At 33.2% G+C, this 19,458-nt stretch overlaps 1 protein-coding gene across 11 annotated transcripts in view; it reads right to left on the minus strand.

Moving 5' to 3' along the window:
- Nucleotides 1-5,554: 5,554 nt before the first annotated feature.
- Nucleotides 5,555-19,458, minus strand: part of LOC127837880 (hillarin-like) — a 62,306-nt gene continuing 48,402 nt past the window's right edge. For all 11 annotated transcript variants that reach the window (XM_052365325.1, XM_052365319.1, XM_052365317.1 and 8 more), the window contains 11 exons: nucleotides 18,694-18,931; nucleotides 14,119-14,232; nucleotides 12,646-12,872; nucleotides 11,599-11,807; nucleotides 10,744-10,982; nucleotides 9,829-10,359; nucleotides 9,448-9,576; nucleotides 8,883-9,057; nucleotides 8,245-8,525; nucleotides 7,498-7,683; nucleotides 5,555-6,846 (listed from right to left, as the gene is read on the minus strand). In XM_052365325.1, coding sequence (XP_052221285.1) covers nucleotides 6,787-6,846; nucleotides 7,498-7,683; nucleotides 8,245-8,525; nucleotides 8,883-9,057; nucleotides 9,448-9,576; nucleotides 9,829-10,359; nucleotides 10,744-10,982; nucleotides 11,599-11,807; nucleotides 12,646-12,872; nucleotides 14,119-14,232; nucleotides 18,694-18,885 — 2,343 coding nt within the window. In that variant the 5' untranslated portion in view covers nucleotides 18,886-18,931 and the 3' untranslated portion in view covers nucleotides 5,555-6,786. The remainder of the gene's footprint in view (nucleotides 6,847-7,497; nucleotides 7,684-8,244; nucleotides 8,526-8,882; nucleotides 9,058-9,447; nucleotides 9,577-9,828; nucleotides 10,360-10,743; nucleotides 10,983-11,598; nucleotides 11,808-12,645; nucleotides 12,873-14,118; nucleotides 14,233-18,693; nucleotides 18,932-19,458) is intronic.

Here is a 19,458-nt window from a genome sequence, read left to right on the forward strand (position 1 = left end):
GGGCTTTGTTTCGTCAAAATCGAATAAATAAGAAGATACTTACATGGATTTGAATTTTCTTAGCGAATGCAATATTTACAATTTTCGTTTTGGCGTGTTAGCCATAATGACGTCACGACACACGTGCACTGGTCAAACTGATTACGCCTTTTAAAAATCAGGTGATGCAGTGGGATTTAGAAACGATTCAGCAATCAACAAAAGTACAAGAACAGGCAATAGGAACACATGATCACAATTATAAGTGTTGACATTGTTGATTGTGAACAATATACATTATATTTGTTTGCGTTATAATTAAGTTTGCAATACATTAAAATCAGTAATAGCATAAGCAATATGCTTAACATTATATACGTTGCAGCACAAATATTGACTACTCACTTACCATCTGAATAGGTATACAATTTTTCAATAATATGTTGCGAAGCAATGAAAATGTCAAGCCAAGGGTTTTATGCTAAAATACATGAGTTGGAACCAGTGTATATTTAAAAATAAAAAATAGATACAAGTGTTATATATTGTTTGGTATTTCAAAATTATTCAATAGTAATTGTACTCTTAAAAAGTACATAATTTAAGTCGGGTTCAGCTTGATATAGAGGCAATATATATATGTTCATTTGCGAATAATGGTCGTAAGTTTTGTAAAAGAATATATACTTAAGGACAATGTAATACAAGTATCTGACGTTTTGTAAATACATACGAGTGATGTAAGCTTTTGCTCGCAATAAAATTCTGAAGGTGTAACGTATCACGACTGACGTATCTTTCAGCACAAAACACGTTTTGACAGAACGTTTAACCTGATTATCAACAAGTAAACAGTTTTGAGTATTTTAATTAACTAGAATATAGTTTAAGTGGCTAACGTGCTTCTGTTTAATGATTATATCTTCAATAATTCGTAAGCAATTTGTCTTCAAAAACGATATGTATTAAAAGTGATATTTGTATATTACTCTCAACAGTCAAGTGGCGCTTTACAAATAGTTCAAGTTTGACAGCAATACACTCGTTGCTTGATAAATTTTAATGGATATACAACGGGTTAAACCTTTGGAACTTTGGAACATAAAACAGATAACACGAGTTTTCATTAAACAAACATGAGTGTTACAACGTATCACAACTGAACTTTGAGTTGAATTGTGTAGTTTGTGTGCATACCGGTAAATATTTACTGCTAAGTAAATTAAAGAAATAAGTAAATAAATAATCGTCATCATCACTATCATCATTATCACCACCATACCCCACCCCCACAATCACAAACAACATCATCATCATCATCATCATCATCATCATCATCATCATCATCATCATCATCATCATCATCATCATCATCATCATCATCATCTTCATTATCATCATCTTCATCGTCATCATCATCATCATTCTTTCATAAATACCGAAATGCCCTTTATTAGTGATTACGTATTAAACGTTACCTTCCTATTATTATAACATTCTAATGGTACGGTGTTTTTTTATTACTTATTTTTGGCGGGAATGAAATACGCCACCTCAGTTTATGAGGTATTTCAGAAACATTATAATTTCAAAGTGGTTTTGTATTTTCTATATTATTGATTTAGTATTGAGAACGGTTGCAATGTGTCGTTTTTCTAAGAAATTCTGCATTTGGTTTCATAATCAAGTATATAAAGTACTTATATTATATAAATTCCTGAATATCCAAAACATGGCAGCAAAGTGTGCGGGTCATCTTTACCGAGATATATATCACATATTGTTTCATAATAATAAACGTTGACATGATTTTTATATTTCAGATTCTTTCCAAGTAAACCTGAAAACCAATCAACATGTTGCATAGAAAATAATAAATTGTTTGAAATTTATATGAACTTTGGTGATAACTTAACATGGGGTAAACACACCAGGACTCATAACATTATTAGTATGTTATATTAGTATACCAAGATTTGTAGACACACTCTTCAGCACTTTCGTGAAAAAATCCGTATCCAATTACATGATATGTTATTATGTAGTTATTTCAGATTTTCACATGAACAAAGGAAAGGATTTTCATACAGATTAACATAATTCCTATGCAAATGGGCGTACATAGTTTTATATTATATAAACCTTGGGAAAAACCCAGAGTTTATTCAATTTTAAGTAACAGGGAGCTGACTTTTGACCTTTGGGGAAAAGGTGTCTTGTAGATTAGTTTCATGCAACAATCTTCAGTCGTTTTTCATAACTCGCGGAAACTTATTTGTGGAAGCATGGACTGACGGGTGGACAGGCGAACGAACGGACGGAAATACATGACGGAAAGGGGTTTTGGTGTAGGGACATACGAGTTATTGTACAAAATCACGCACCTTTTATGTATATATGTGATGCGCAATACTGCGCTTTCAAGGATATGTATTAATTTATATTATATATTACGTTTTTACTGTGCTTCTGAGAGCGGAAGCAATACCAACAAAAAATTAAAGAGGCTACAGAGAAAGATATTACATTTACTATTTAAAAACCAGACAAAATATACACATTGTAAAAAATAAAATCAATGTGCCAAATCATTTTTATCAAGGCACGCATGGTTCAAGGTTATGAATATCGATGACTTTGTTAGTTGAAAGGAAGTAGACATATTCTCGTTTAAGTTTGAAAGATCCAGTTCCTATTTGTATAATGAAAGGATGTGTATGGATATTTTTAAATCAATAATTATTATCGTTAAAGTAATTGATATTAATGATAACTATTCTTTAGATCGTACAACAATCAGTAAATACACTTTTTAAATATAATAAAATCAGAAAATCATTATAAAACAAATGTAGTAGACAATGTTGAACACAAATAAACTATACATGAAAAATGCAACGAGTTGTCATCTTAACATAAAACACTGGTGAATACAACTGGCGACCAAGTATATAGGTAAAAATTGTTTTTTAGAAAATAAACTTGAATGGCGATATTAATCAATTAACACCATATTGGTTTTTCATCAGACGTTTACTTCACTTTAATCACTACAATTGACAACATACAGTTATTTTATGTGTGTTTTTTGTGTGTATTTATGCAATCCAAATTCAGTCTGTCTGATGGATTTGTCGATTTGTTCAACTTTGTTATTGACCCTGCTTGAACTTCAGTAGAAAGTTACAGTCGATAGATAGTTAAAATTATTTTTTTTTTGTAAAAAATATAAACTCACATGTTTTTAGATCATATTCATGTGTGATAAAAGTAAGCCATATTTCGCAAATGATATCTGTAACAGACACCAATGCAAGAAGAAATTATGACTATTTATATTGTCTTCACTAATATTGAAAATACCATAAATGTGTTAATATGGCTTGAATGATCACATGAAAAACTGAATAACGTTTTCAAATATTATTTTAGATATTACCTTGATTTGCACTTAACAGTTAAATGCGAGTGTTTGAATGTATTAATAAATTTCATTGGATGTGTTTAATAAAATTTGATGTGGACTTCTTCTTGGTTTATTCATTTGGAACAGCCTCTAAAATGGTTTCGATATAGCATTTGATGAAAGGCAAGAAGTGCAGTCATTATAAGGTTCAATAGTTATGATTGTAACAAATTCACATTTAAGGGACTCAGTGAAAAACCGCATGTGTATGACATATCAATATATAATATCCAGACACCTTTTTTACGATTAATTTGATAAAGCCCGCATATATACGAAGTTAATAATACACGCGTATGTATGTTTAATTTGTTAATGCTAAGTTTTCTCATTAACTGACTACGTGCTGTTATTGTGTATAAGGTCCCTTGATTATCATCCACTGTGTTGCCTCCCTTGTTTTAACGTTGGAAAACTTTGGAAATGAAATGAACAGTAATATTTATCTTGTAGTAGAAAGATATTACACTATTTAATGTTTCACTTAACTGCGAACATAATTTCACGTTATTTACCTGAATACAAATGTCCAATGGACAACACACAAAACCTTATCGTTGAATCATAATTGCTTTGGGTTTTCCTCAGTCGTATTGGTGCAAGATAACTAACTACCAAACAATTACTGAAGAGCATTGACTAAACCCAGCAAACATTTGAGCTGTTCATCTAAGTACACATGTACTTTTAAAATCAAGAACATCTGTACTGTTTTATAATCCTAATACGGCATTTTGTTTCTTTTTGTATTCGCATATGTAATATTTCCATTGAATACTGCATTCAAAGTATTAGAACAACATTTCGAATAATAACGGATTCATAGACATTCCAAGTTGCTTACCATCAATATTCAAGACTTATTTGGTTTATACCTAGATATACATGCCTTGCATAAGTATTCATGATAGCGAATGGGGTTTAAGAAGTGGAATACAGAATATGCACACAAGTAAAAATCAGGATCAACCTATGTAACTTGCTTTGTTACATTATAAGATCTCTATCAAATCGGACAAAGAGAGAAGTTGTTAAAAGAGTTAAATAAAGGACACGAACAAAAGTGTGTGCTCGCTACAAACTCAATAGGAACTAGCAAGCCATTTCTGTTGAATATACTTATGCGAAGTTCTATATCACTATATCATTATACAAAATTAGCTTTTAATGTATACGTTTTGATTAGCCAGGATGCAAAATACTATACTACGGAAAATTTAGTTGCAGTCACTAACGTGTGTGCATTTCCATTAATGGCTCATTGTCAGTATGTCTGTCCATGTGTTTTATTTCCGGATATTAGGTCGGAAATATACGATAAATTTGTATTGGTTCTCACATTTAGTATAGGAAATGTCCATGTGTAATGTTGGCTGTTGAATGTATATAAATTGAGAACCGTAGCTAAGACCGGGCTATTAAGATTTTGCCAGACTTGGAATTTTTAAAGTCGACATATTAGAAGCGAAACATAAGTAGCATACTCCCTCTTAACTTATAGTGGTAAAACACCACAACTACCCTCGCATGAGAGCAGCCGCCCATTCATCGTTATAAATCCTTGATCTTATTGCATCAATGTGTATGGTGAATATTCCGCAAACACTTATATCTATCACGGCTGTACTGTAAATAGCGCATGCAGTGCCTCGTAGTTACTTATGGATTCATAGTAACGTGAAAGTGTACATCAGTGTTCTTGAATACAAATTATTATGCTAATATACCCTCATTAATACGAGGATATAACAATTTCACATAGGGCCTATAACAGCTCATTATATATGACGGAGAATAATAAAGCTATGTTGCTGTTATTAAAAGCCATGATGGTATTCAAAGTTTGCCGAAAATGCATACATATTGAACAGTGTGTTTTTTATTTGGAACGACTATGAAAGCCAAAGTATAAACTCGTCAGTCATATATTCTGGGTACGGGAAAGGGTATTTAGCCGAACGAGTAGGAATGCACAATATTTATATCCTTAGACCTTACCACTGTGTTTGAAGGATCAACGTTACATAGTAAACGCTATTTTGAAATGTTCTAACGTTGTCTTTTTATCAGTATACGTAGCGCGAGTAGAAAATAAGCCAAACACACATCTGCTTAACAAAATTTTATATGGAAGCAAATATAAATATAACAGCATGTTCATACATCTGAAAATGAAAGGCTAATTTAATACTACACAATCCCATTCATACAATAAAAGTGGAACACTCACATTAGTGCACATTCAATATAAAAAAACTAATTCCATTGGATATTTATAGCTCCACTCCACAGCTAGTATTTTCATAATTAAACTTTTTAATAAACATATTCCCTGCAAAAAACAAATTGAGACACATTTAAGTTTGTAAAAGAGCAAAATTATTATGTAAATCTGTGCTTTTATAAATAGCATAACGGGAGTGTCCTTTGAATGCAGTTCGACGCATTAAATAGCACATAGAACGTACACTCAAATAGTTGCAAGATCGGTAGTCCGTTTGCTATTGGCACGTTGCGTGGTTCATAAACAACATTACTTACACAACTATGACGTCAGTTTTATCAATGAATTGGCGCTTATTCATATCTTATAGTAAGTTGAGTCAACATGATTTTGTTTGCATTAAAAATCGATTGGACTGGTCACGTGGACTAAGGCTATAAACGTATGCAATATAAATTATGTATCACAATAAGTATCACAGTGTATAGAAAAATGAATATTAATGTAAATAATAAAAATCATAATATGGTCAAAATGAATGTATTTAGATGCTTTGAAATATCCTCACGTTACATGTGCAGACTATCGTGCATGTGTGGTATTTAATCACCTTAGGTCCTACAAAAGAAACATAGATGTTTCAATGTGTGTATATTTATATCGCCTGCTGTGCGACATGCATAGTATGATCGACCCTCAGATTCCTTGTGTAATTCTTTCTTAATGCCAATGTTGTTGTTTGTTTCATAACTACACGTGTGGTAAAATGTATGTCTTTAGTCGTAAAAGCCTGGCATTTTATAAGATTGTAAGTGTCTTCCTTTTAAAGGAGGTTTATTGCATATTCCTCCAATTAATTATTGGTTTTCTTGCTCATCTTTCTCAAATTTCGAAGATGAATATTTTGTTGGAATTGTTATTCGTACCATATTTTAAACAGCTTTTCAAATAGTTAAAATTTGCATATTTAAAACAATTTCCAAATATAATGACATTGCATATTGCTCAGAAACGTTCCTACTTAAAGCTTAGCATATTGCTCTTCAGCATGCCTAGTTACAACTTGGCATATTCATCATAATAATTATTAGTAAGTTCTGATGTAAGTCCCAGTCGTTTACGGATCACTCCCTGCAGGTGGCTCAGTCTGTTCAATGGCAATGCAAACATCACGCAACTGCAATGAAAATGTATCTTCAATTTTACAAGCTGGGGCGTAATCTTATTATTAAAATAATGTCATTTATTCGAGGCTCATGTCTTAGTTTTCATCCAATTAAAACTTAATAAACGCACATAAAGTCAAAACTGAAGGTAATAGTACCAGAAGACCGCATTTGAAGTGTTTAACCAGATTTTAGTGGAAAACAATATTGCATTATAAAAAATAATATCATACTATCGCATATCAAACACATAGAATCCCAATTACAATCGAAAGGCATTTAATATGCTGTATGCGTTGATTTTAATACAAGACTTAACAATAGGTGTGATATTATCAGCGATGCAAGAAACACAACAATATATATATTAAAGCAGCTGTCACTGGCTTGTAACGGTCATCGGAAGTCATAACCAACTCGTACACGTAGCACATAGTTATTCACACAGCATAAACGTGTCATTATATAGTCTATGAAGAAGCCATCAAAACCGTTTCAAAATGCTATAATGTCTACAACTTATTTACGTTTCTGTCATCCTTAATTAAAGCATAAGTATGGATTCAGTATAAACACAAATATCGTCATTTAAGAACCAATTGATCCCAATAGAACACGTACAAAAAACACCTTCTGTATTTCAAATAAGTTTATTTACATACCCAACAATAGAACGTCCCCGCCCCCGCGCTGGCAGCACGCGACTCAAACTCGCTGTATTTATTGAGCATCGCCTCTACTTTTTGTTGCACTGCAGGCTTTACGTTAACCGTATCAAACGTCTTCACGCGTCGGATCACACTTTCCTTACCCATTTTCCCCATTAACACTTGAAGGTTTTCCCACACCTAGAAGAACACATATAATTAATTTATTCGTTGAACGGGGCTACATTTTCCGTTTTGTAAAAAAGCTAAAAAAACGTCTTATGTTTGTCAATAAGAATAAATTCATCATTAACAAGTTACCATAATTGCTAACACAGTCAATACGAGCATTTGAAATTAATTGATAATACAAATTGATCCGCATTATAAGGTTTACGTTAGTTTCGTTATGGTATGGGCTTGAAAAAAAGGTTTACAAATCAAAAACAAACAAGTCAAAATAATGCAAAGGTAACTGTTTTGATTTATAAAGATATTGTAGTTACTTTCAATCATAACTTCTGCGAGGAATATGATACATGTATGTACGTTTATATTCCAGTTCAATAAGAACCCGACTAACATTTCAGAGGAATTGTTATCACATGTAAACTTTCCTTTTAAACAAGATATATGTACTTTTAATGGTGATGCTGTTGTGTATATTTTGCATATGAAAAATATATAACAATAATACAAAACATACACGTGTAGTATTGTGAGAAACACGCGGAATCGTATGTATATTAATGATGCATTTACCTCTAGTTGTTCATTTTGTTCACCTAATATAAGAAACGTAGACTGCATTATGTCAAAGATGACGTTCGGAGGTGATTTGTAACTGCGCAGCTCGGATATGGTGGACTGCTTCATCTCAAGGATATCGTGCGCAATCTTGTTCAGATGCACGAGATGGTTCCTCAACTCTTCCGCCTCCTCAATCAAGCGGGACAGTTTGTCCTTGAACCGTGAGTTGTGACCTTGCTTGATGGCAATTTCAAGTTTTTCTAGGTTTCGCCGATTTATTGCGTCCTTTAGACCTAGAAAATAATAAAATGTTTTAAGGCAATGCTCCATTGGACATAAAGCATACGTTGTGAAAGGTGAACTATTGAATAATTACATCGTTTGATGACATACAAATCAGGAATATGTTAATTGCATGTATCATTGTATGATTAACAACCTCCACTTTAATTACGTTTGATAAATAAATTAATACAAAAATAATATCAAACATTCCGTAATTGAGAGTGTATGCCTGTAAATCCATTAGCAATTTAAACATAACAATTTATTGTGAATATGCGCAAACAGTGTAGTTTGACACCTTTAGTAAAGTATAAGATTTAACTATCGCTTCACACCAAAAGATAATTCTAAGCATATGTTCTCACATTTTTGGTCCTTTTTATACTCCAGTGCGTCCTGAGCCGCTTGTAGCTCTCCCTTATCTTCCATGTCCAACTTTTGGAATTTCTCTATTTCTCCTTCTAGTTCCTCAACGCACTTAGTCCCTTTCGCTTTTGCTAAAACTGACACGTTATTTCTGGTCCTTTTCTCTATGGGATTCTAAATAATAAGAATAGTGTTATAATAACATTCTGTGGGATTCAAAAAATAAGTATAATTCTTTAATTACACCGAATAGTTGATATAGTATCCACAATTATCAGATAACATTAATTCTTCGAAATAAAGGCCTTTGTTAAGTTTGCAGCGATTCGCATACACATATCAAAAGTGCTGATAAAGTGCTGATAGTTATATATTGTATGTATAATAAAATGGTGATTGTATATTTGCAAACTGTTTAGGCTGTACGACCTAATGAGTAAAGAAAGAGTTGTATTATGCTGACACATCTTACATTTTTCACAAAGCCTACACATAAAGAATCAATATACTGTATTTTTTTTATCAGTATAAGAATTATATCTTGCCATATAAACACACACGAACCTCCCACTCTCGTTTCTTCTTCTTTTTCTCCGACGTCAGAAGATAATTACAGACGTTGTCGTAATCACTCCTGTTCTTCTGCTGAGCGTGCAAAGCCAAAGCATACTCTCCATCCTCTGGCACGGAAACCTAGATTGATAAATAATACAACAGTGTGTACTACAAAACGCGCATTTTTAGTACGCTTAAATAACACATGTTAAATGGTGTGATATTGTCCCATGAAAACCAAAAAGTGTTATTATCATAAATACACAGCAGATAATGACCTATTGTAACGTTATGCAACAACTAGACAAATGGTGGAAACATTAACAACGGTTGTAAATTTATGAATTTGAGTATTATTCCACAATGATAAAGCACAAGCTTTGTACTTACCTGGACACTGACGTTGCGGAATTTCTGCGTCATTTTACAATACTTTTGCAGATCTTCCTTTGCTATTGTAGCGTGCAAAAGTTCTGTCCTTACAACAATGTCGCGCGTTAACGTGAAATTAAACTCCATTGTCTTATTGGCAAACATCTTAACAATACCAGTTTTATGCGACACTGCTTTAAGTCCAGCTATTTCAGTATCCATGGTGGGCCCGTATCCAACTTTGCCCGGGTTAAACGGTAAAGGTTTGCAGTCCGCCATTGCCTCATCGACGGTTATTTTGAACGCACACAGGTCCGTTTCATATCCTTTTCCGCCTAAAATCTGGAACTTGTACACTCCGGCTTCGGGAAATCGGATTCCGAAGTCCCAACGGTTACCCGCACGGTTAAGCAAAACATAGTTGTTTAGTTGTAAATTTGCATCGATTTCATGGCCTGATTCGAGATGGTTGTAGTAAAGTTCATAGGTCATGCCCATGTTGGAAGGATCTCCGCACGCAAGCTCAATGTGGCACTCGCCATCGGTTGACTGTCAAACACAAGAAACTAGATATGAATGTTTGACATGACGAAATCTCACTGGGGTCGCTCATTGTGCTGTTCATGTCAAAATGGGCGTAGGCTAGTCAATTTCTAAATGCGTATTACTGCAAACGAACTAGAGCACGGCCCGCAATTTATTTTGTACTCTCAACACTATGTAAATAAACAAGCAGAGTAATACGTTTATATACGATTGAATCGACTAAAACTGTTACCTTAGAGACGTTAAGATTTCGTTCCGTTATTCTCACTTATTGTTACAGTTTAATCTAAATATTGTCCACAATCGTGGCACGTTAAACGACGGTAATGAAACAGTAACAGTTTTTCTAGTATGAGCATCAAACAATTATTAAAAGATATAATACACCTTCAAACGGCCGCTAAATTTGCTTCGGATATCAACTTTTAAGTTGAAGTACTCCGGTCGAGCATACGGAACATCTGAAAATTTTGCGAAGTCCCATTGGCGAGATAGAAGCTGCCATCTTGCTTGATCAGGAAACGCTATATAAACAAATGCCTCTGGATCTGTGAGAAAGTAGTACTCGTTGAAATGCTTGACTGTTACCCCGGATGACTCCACCTCTTTTTCTCGGACCGCTTGTCCTTAAAATAAAGATATATTGTTTATTGATGACTCGTTTATTTATTTACATAAGCTATTGAAACTAGTGTGTATATGACATGCATACGGTTAAGAATAGCAAGCATTCTGTAATGTTACGTGTTAATCATACAATTTAAGATTTATGATCATTGCATCGTGCCTAAAACGGTCAAAAAATTCGGATAATCTGGAATGCATAAACCTTCCAATAATAAAATGAAAATAAGATTGACTTTTATCCTCTTTTTATTAAATAATAAGGCTATAAGGTGAATCTTAACATTCACGTAAATATTGTGTTTATAACTGTGAATCATATATGCGGTTGAAATATCGTTTAAACATCAGTGCCTTCCATCAATCTTTCTTTATCAGCATTTTTAAGGGACCTGGTTGCATTCATTGTGTGTGTTTGTGCGTCGTGTCTAATTCATTTGTTTTGTGTCATGCTGTATGATAAGTGGGTCCTTGAATATTATACAAGACCACATTTCTGATACTTATTTCGAATAACTGTCTCTTTTTCCATATTCATTTGAAGGTGCATTTGGGTCTTTTGTATCAATGTTTCTGTAGAAAGTTATAAATTGTATCACCAATTGCGATATGCTTTACCTTTTGCCTCTACTTTGGTGAAAGCACCCGTGGAATGCCCTACGACCGCGCTGCATGCCCAGAGAGGGAACACTAGTCGCCAACCACCGGCTATATAAACTGCGTTCCAGGAGTTTCGATATTTCTTCAATTCCGTTTCCGAATCACCGACTTTGTATCCTGCAGCCTTCGCCCAACCGTCTATCACCACACATTCTATCTCAGCTTGTCTAAACGGTTTCAAATACGTAACATAATTTAGTATGACAACCGTTTAAAAACATCAATATTAATAACACTATATATTCAAAACACCACACATTAATTATTAAGGTAATTTAAATTGGTAACTCATTTAAACATGTTTGATATGTCTTTAATTGTTGTTGATAACACAGTGTGGTACATTATCTTACAACAATGTAATCGCCTTTAGCCATCTGTCTGAGTCCGCACATATCGTTAATCGTTCAAAACAAGTAAAATACATTCAAACATTGTTTATATTGAATTACCAGTTAATGAACTCAAACGTGTGGCTAAACACAAATATTTAATCAATCGTTTTTATTATCGATATTCGTCAAATGAATTCGGAAAAGAAGTGCATTGCTGCAACGCGTTTCATCGAGTATTTGGACACGATGTGTATCACAAGCAAACTATTCAAATTACAATTTAAAGTTCTGAAGCCTGAATCGCTTAGTGCTATACAATTGCTTCCAAAAATATCGGGTTCTAATCCAAGTAATGGCAGAAGAAAAAAAAAAATGTTTTCACAATTATAATAATTTCATATTTTAACTTAATAGTACATATTTAATTTAACACATAAATAACTTGTTTAAATACGAACGTTTGGGAACAATCACTTTAAAGTTATTTTGCCACGCAAGATGACGCATTCGTTAAAACAATATAATAACCACTAAACATACAGTCGAATTTAATCGTATTATAAGAAAATATTATATCGATGTAAAGTGTACTAACAAATCATAACATTCATATTCATGGAAAAAACTTGGATTTTAAGGCCTAGTGTTTTGATGTTAAAAACGTATTTACCGACACAGCAGAGCAAAGAATGAAGAATAACTCGCTTTATTTTCTTTCATAAGCTTCATGACTCCTCGAGGTGTATCGTTTCCGGTAACCTTGCTGTAGTCTGCCCCGTCAATATCTTGGTTAGCCATCCATATAAATATTGCTCGCACTTTTTCAACGTCTGTTTTACAGTTGCTTGTGAGATGGCTGATAAGCCCCTCGTAACTGTCCGCAAGATCATCCGGCGTCTGAAAATAAAAATAATATTTAATTCTTAAATGCAAGAGTGTTGTAAGAAGCCTAATGCGCTAATGTATATTTAATGTAAACGTCAAACTAATCAGAATAGCATATACGTTCCTCGCTTTTGAAGGAGTAGCCGTAGTCGTATAAATGTATACCATATGTCAGCGACAAACCAGTCTGAAATGATGCAATAAATACATGGATAAGTTTCCATTCATTATAGGAGCGAATATAATTGAATGACATGACTTGAATAGCAACCCACAGTTGATAGGCGTCCACTCGCTTAACATGTTAACTACCAAATGTTGATGTATTTTCAGATTGTATAGCTAGCTAAAATTTGTGTAGTATGGTTCACCCCATACTTCAGAAGGGATAGTCTAGTGCGGATTCACGGGGCGTCCCATGAGGGAGTCCAGCTGGTTCAGTGAACGAAGTGAAGAGGTTATTTTCTTATTGCTTACGACTGAACGAATGAATATAAAGTTGTTTTTTATAAAAATTATATATTTTAAAGAACTTAATATAAATACTTTGAAACGGAAAATAAAATAGTATCAACATTTTCAATATATATATGTCGTTAATATGACATTACAACACTCTAAATCAAATAACGTCGTTACATTGTCGCCGCAACCAGGATCAGTTGAAAATTACGCAACACGTTATTCAGTGGTTCCGCTACAAGGAAATAATGCGAGTTATGCAACACGAACACAAACGGTTTTCTTTTAAGTAAAAATGCAAATTATTGAAACAAATACAAACCCTGCTCCTTTGAATAAAGACTATGGAATGTCAGATTAAAATTATGTTGTTTAAATAGCGATCCAGACATGTTAATACAAATGCATGCACTGTTTTCCCATTATAAATGTTTTTACGTACTTTTGATGAGTGCTGAAATATGCAAAATGTGTATGTATTTGTTGCAAGCTATGCCGTGTTTTATTGAAACACAAACGAAATGCTTACACATTAAAACTATATAATAATTGTGTTTGTTTGTTATAAATAACACAAGTAAACTATTAATTGTCTTTATTCTAAATCAAACACCAGACAATTAATTACTTTGAACATTCTTTGCTGTAATGAAAAGACAATTTGTTCGTGTATACATATCAATCAAGGATTATCGTATTGACATCAACCTTTTTAATTCAAACACACATAGATAAAGACTAATCTTGTCTGAGCTATCGTTTATCTTAAGTTTACTCCTGTACGGATGGTTGATACCTGTCTTGCCAAAGCGTCCACCCCTTTCATCTTGTCTTTGTTAAAAATATCGGCTTTCCGGTTTTCAGGTTCTTTCGGTACATGGTATCCAGAAAGAAGGTTTGGAACATCAATCTGTAAACGTAAAATTATCATATTGTACTTAATTTATGCAATAAGATTATCTTTCAGTCTAACACTATCTGCTTCGTTCTTTTGTATAACCACAACATGATATGTGGTTTATTCTGCAATAACTATGGGCGGTGCAAATGTTTGAAAATAGTGTCGAAGAATTCCGTGAAATAAAAAAAAATGAAGTGCATGGAAAATACGCCTTATCAAATCGTTACAAACTTACTTTTTTACCTGAACGGAGATAAACACAAACATACTATATTTCAGTTAAAGTCTAGACGTATATGTATCATGCCTCTGTTGCAAAAAGTGACCTTAAAAGGCAATGACTTAAAATAGAATAATCTACAAAATATCGTTGGTTTTGTATTTGAGTGCCAGGTGAATTTGCTTTCGTTTGGATTTACTGTACGCCAGTAGCCAATTGTATAAATCTGGATAACTCTTATCCAGCGGATAACTTTTGGTTATTTTAAAATAAATTGAAGATAACCAAAAGTTATCCGATAGATACGAGTTATCCAGATTTATACAATTGCCTACATATGTCTATCATATTGTAGTTTTCAATCATGTTATTCAACATGTTTCTATTTTTAGAATGAGCATAAAGTTTTCCCTTATTTTTATCTGATAATGAGTTCAGAACAGTATTGGAATCACCGCCGACTATAATGATTGTATCTTGGTTATTAATTATAAAGGATTGTAATGTTTCGTAAAATATGGAATCATCTACGTAAGGGCCGCAAACGTTAATTAATGCTTATTGTGTTTCGTGTAGTTCGATATTTATACTTGCTTGTCTGCCAATTATTAGTTCGTAAAAGTTATCGACTGTGATCCCTGTATTTTTATCAGAAAGGCAATGCCTTGTTTATTAGTATGTTGTCCACTGAGATAGGTGTCTCCGTCCCATTCATCTTTTAAAGTTGGTGCTAAAGTATGTGTCAAGTGACTTTCTTGTAAAAAGGCATATAATTTTTTTTCGTCTAACCATTTGAAGATTGTTATGCGTTTGTCTTTATTTTTCAGCCCTTTTACATTCAAAGTACATAATTTAATCATTTAAAGAGATGGAAGGTGATGTAAATGATAATTTGTGTGTGCTTGCCCAGTGGGTTTCTATTTTAAAACATGTCCAGTTGGTTTCTATTATAAGACATAAGATGTCCATACATACAAACAAAAATATAAAAAATAGGGATACAAAAAGATGAATATTCCATAGAAACGAAGAAGTAAACAGAAATATCACAAAAGTGAGAAATAAAAACAATAAACAAGAGAAAAACATAGCTCCTGCCTGATAGACGTGAGAAATTGTTGGAAAGGTAGTCTAATTTCAGGTAGATACAGAGAGGTTAGTTCAAGTAATGGTGAATAATAAGTGTGTATCGTAAATAAAGATATGTGCACACAAATTAACAAAAAAAAAAACGTAATACAAAAGGCTATTGAACACTATATGCACAGGAATTTAAGAAAATGTATATAGTTTACAACGTTTCTTTATCGAAACGTTTATGTTCAAGAAGTTCGATTCTGTGAAGAAGGTTGTTTTTCATTTTTCCTACAATTGTTTCGATCATATTTTCTAGAGAGCTGTCATCATTTAGCATCACTTTGGACAACTTGACATTTATTTCTCTCAATTCTTCTGAGATATCAACAATGTTTATGTTTTCTAGTTACATGGTTACATTATTGATTTATTTTTGCTTTTTTCTTCAAAGTGAATATTCTTAAAATGAAAGATTGCGTACTTTTCAAAAACAAGTTCTTTCTTCAATTTGTCTATCCTTCGCAAGATTATTATTTTCTGTATCTTTGGTTTCTTCTACTTTCTGTTTTTCGTGTTTTGCATTTTTCTTTGCTTGCGTTTTGCTTTCAGCTTTTGTTTCACTTATTACAAGTTCATGTTCACTAACACTGCTTATGTACTTGCGTTTGGTATTGTCTTGACTATCGCATTCTTGGTTACTATCAGATACTTATGACATTTCTAGGTAAATTTCTCCTGACTCAATTGACTGAATTGTCTGTGTTGCCATATCTTTTTTGAATAGTATATAAACAATGTTTCAAATTTTTAAATAAGGCGTTGGTTTCTTCATTTATTACAAGTTATTTATAGTCGTACCTTGTGTGTCACCATCCAGTATCAATTAAACAATATCACTCATTGTATTATCACCAACTTTCCAACACCTATTGCATTTTTATATGTTCACTTCGAAAGAAAAATCGCACTTGCTCACACAAGGGAGATAACTATGACGTCATATTAAAACTGTGTTTTATAAGTTTTTGTTCTGCATATATCGCATTACCTTTACAATCGGGCAACGCAGTGCGATTTAACAAAGATTAATTCATCGAAAAATGTACAGAAACAAATATTATCAACCCATTTAAAAACGTGAGAACATGTATAATTCCTGGCATGGTGGAGTTTTAAAAATAATTTCATATCGATGAGTTTTGCCTGTCTGACCCTATTAAATTGCTAACGATATCAAACGATTGCGTACAACATATAATAGATGATACATGCACACAAATATTGGCTTCTTGCCGACGTAATAGATAATTTTGCATTTTCCAAAAGAGATGGGGCTTATGCTAAGGGGATGACGCTAATGATAGGAGGTGGCGCAAATGCTTGATGTATCAATTAACAGTCGTATTGCAATTACATCATCACATGAAGTACGTTTGATATATAATGTTATTTGTTATGTTTTCTTTATTTTTCAACGTACATACGAAGGCCCAAATCTTTATAGAATATAACCACATTCTACAATAAATAAGATGTAGTTTTTAAAATACACTTATATAGAACAACTCAATTAAGAAGTCACCAACATGAATAAAACATATTGTACGATATATACCAAAAATGTGTAATATTCAATAAAACCAATAACAAAATTTTCAACATTTAAGTCTTTATCAAAAGACTTAGTCGACAGCATTTTTTACACAGTATGATAAATCACGAAATACTTGTACGATAATACTTCTTTTTCGAAAGATAATTTGTGTCACTTAATCAAAATGCTTAATTTACTAGAAGGCCAGGGTCAAAGAATCTTCATTAGGCTCATACATGTTGTTTTTCCCGATATCAACTCCAAAAAATGAAGATAACTCGGTTAATTTCCCTTACCATTTTTTGCATTATACATGTTAAAAGTTCTTATCTTAATGGGACGAACGTTTAAATCCATCAATAATAGCTATAAATGTGCATTGGCACCAACTCCTTTTTCTAGCGTCACCTCCTTGGCATTGTCTAAATCTCTTTTTGAAAAATGCAAATGTATATATTAGATCGGCTAGAAGCCGGTGATTGTGTGCATGCATTAACGTGTACATGTTCAAAGCAATCGTTTTATGCAATGAGCGATTTTAATGACTGGGAATTTGCTCGCCGCTCAGGCAAAATACTTCGATTTGCTTTTACAAATTCTACAATGCCACAACTTATAAAGACCCTCACGTTACCTATTTGGTAGTGATTGTATGTTTCTGAACATGTTTTATAAATTGATCTTCGCTGAATGGCACTTAATTGGTCGGTTTTTTTAAATAAAGCGAAATATGTTGAAACACATATAAAGCCTTTTCACCCTGTACAATTATCCGTTAAATTTTAAAACATTCGGGCCTTAGCGCCACCCCGGAAGTTGCATTTGCTCATTGATTAATGCGTCTCAAGAAAGAGGTGGCGCCTGTGATTAACGGCCGTGATATTATTGTGTTACGGTAGATGACCAAATAACAAGCGCGTGTGAATTCTGGGAAATTTAACAATAAAGTGAACGTGAACATACGCGACTTAATAATTTGTAAAAAACTTACCCTTTGTGTTCAACGAAATAAAACAAAAATATAGCATATTGAGTTCAAATATATTATACTAAATACACAAAACACGAGCATTCATAATATAAATTAAAGCTGTGTTTTAAGCATGTTACATTCAATATCGTATCGATGAATATGACCCCATATTCAAGTATAATATCAATATTATATAACGTTATTAGTTATGTTTTCTTTTGCAACGTTTAAATGACCATAATTGATGTCGTTATCGTTGCTCAGCACATTATTTGGTCATACAAAGTATTAAGTTGATTTTTATTTATGAAAATGTAGATCTATAAGTACTTTATGATTAACGTAAAATTGTATTACAGGCCTTGTGCTTAAATGTGGTTTATGCCGAATTCGGCCAATGCAGCTCCAGCCCAGCCTGCACAATTACTTAGTGTGGTCAGGAGCTACCCTTTCTGATTAAAACTCATATTTCATTAGCAACCAGCTAGCCAAAAATGTCATAAGACCCATTTTTGCAGGACGCTGGTCTTATGATATGAGTGTTTAACGTGAACAGAATGTTAATTTAATGTTTGTTTAAATGCATACTGTAAAGCGTCACTATACCTCTTCTATTTCTGGTTCTTGCTTTAAATTTGAATTCCCGTCATCATTCTCGGCCCGTTTATTAGCGGTACCATTAGCAACCACAACAAGAGCCTGCTTGTTTCCGGCAGCTTTCACTGAGTTGACCTGCTTGGAGTTGCTTTTGTTGTTGTTTGTGTCCGCGCCAGCGGCTGTAGAGTTCCCACAGCCCATAACTGAAGGAGCTTAAGTTTCTCAGGCGATGTGGCTTAGTTTAACCCTGAAATAAATGTAAAATGCCATAAACATGTAAATCATTTTTAAATAAATACACAAATTCAGCAACTGTGTACAGTTTTCGCCTCTAAATCTTTTGGCGCAGGCACAAACTCGTATATCTAGAAGGCATGCTGTGTTTGCAATAGAAACACTATCAGCATTTAATGCAACACAACACAAGCGTACAAAAGGATAAACGTCCATCAAGCTTTGTGAAAAGTGTTTTTTAAAAAGGCATGTTAATCAAACACATAATTTCGAATGTTTGACGAGGTGGAGACCCCTGCTGTAGTTTTCAGTTGATCGCGTGTTATATGGAGACACCCTGTGTTGAATTGGAAAACTATCTATTTTCAACAATAAACAAATTGGCGTATGCAAATGAAAACATATCCTTCTAAAGATTCTAGAATTTTATCATTCCTATATATTATTATATTAGTAGTGTTAATGTTTGATACATGAACGAAAGGTTCAAGTCTTCATACGCTCCTTCTCACTTAAATAAAGAAGTTTCCGAAGTGAATT

The sequence above is a fragment of the Dreissena polymorpha genome, chromosome 7, assembly GCF_020536995.1.
Source record: "Dreissena polymorpha isolate Duluth1 chromosome 7, UMN_Dpol_1.0, whole genome shotgun sequence".
Lineage (NCBI taxonomy): Eukaryota > Metazoa > Mollusca > Bivalvia > Myida > Dreissenidae > Dreissena > Dreissena polymorpha.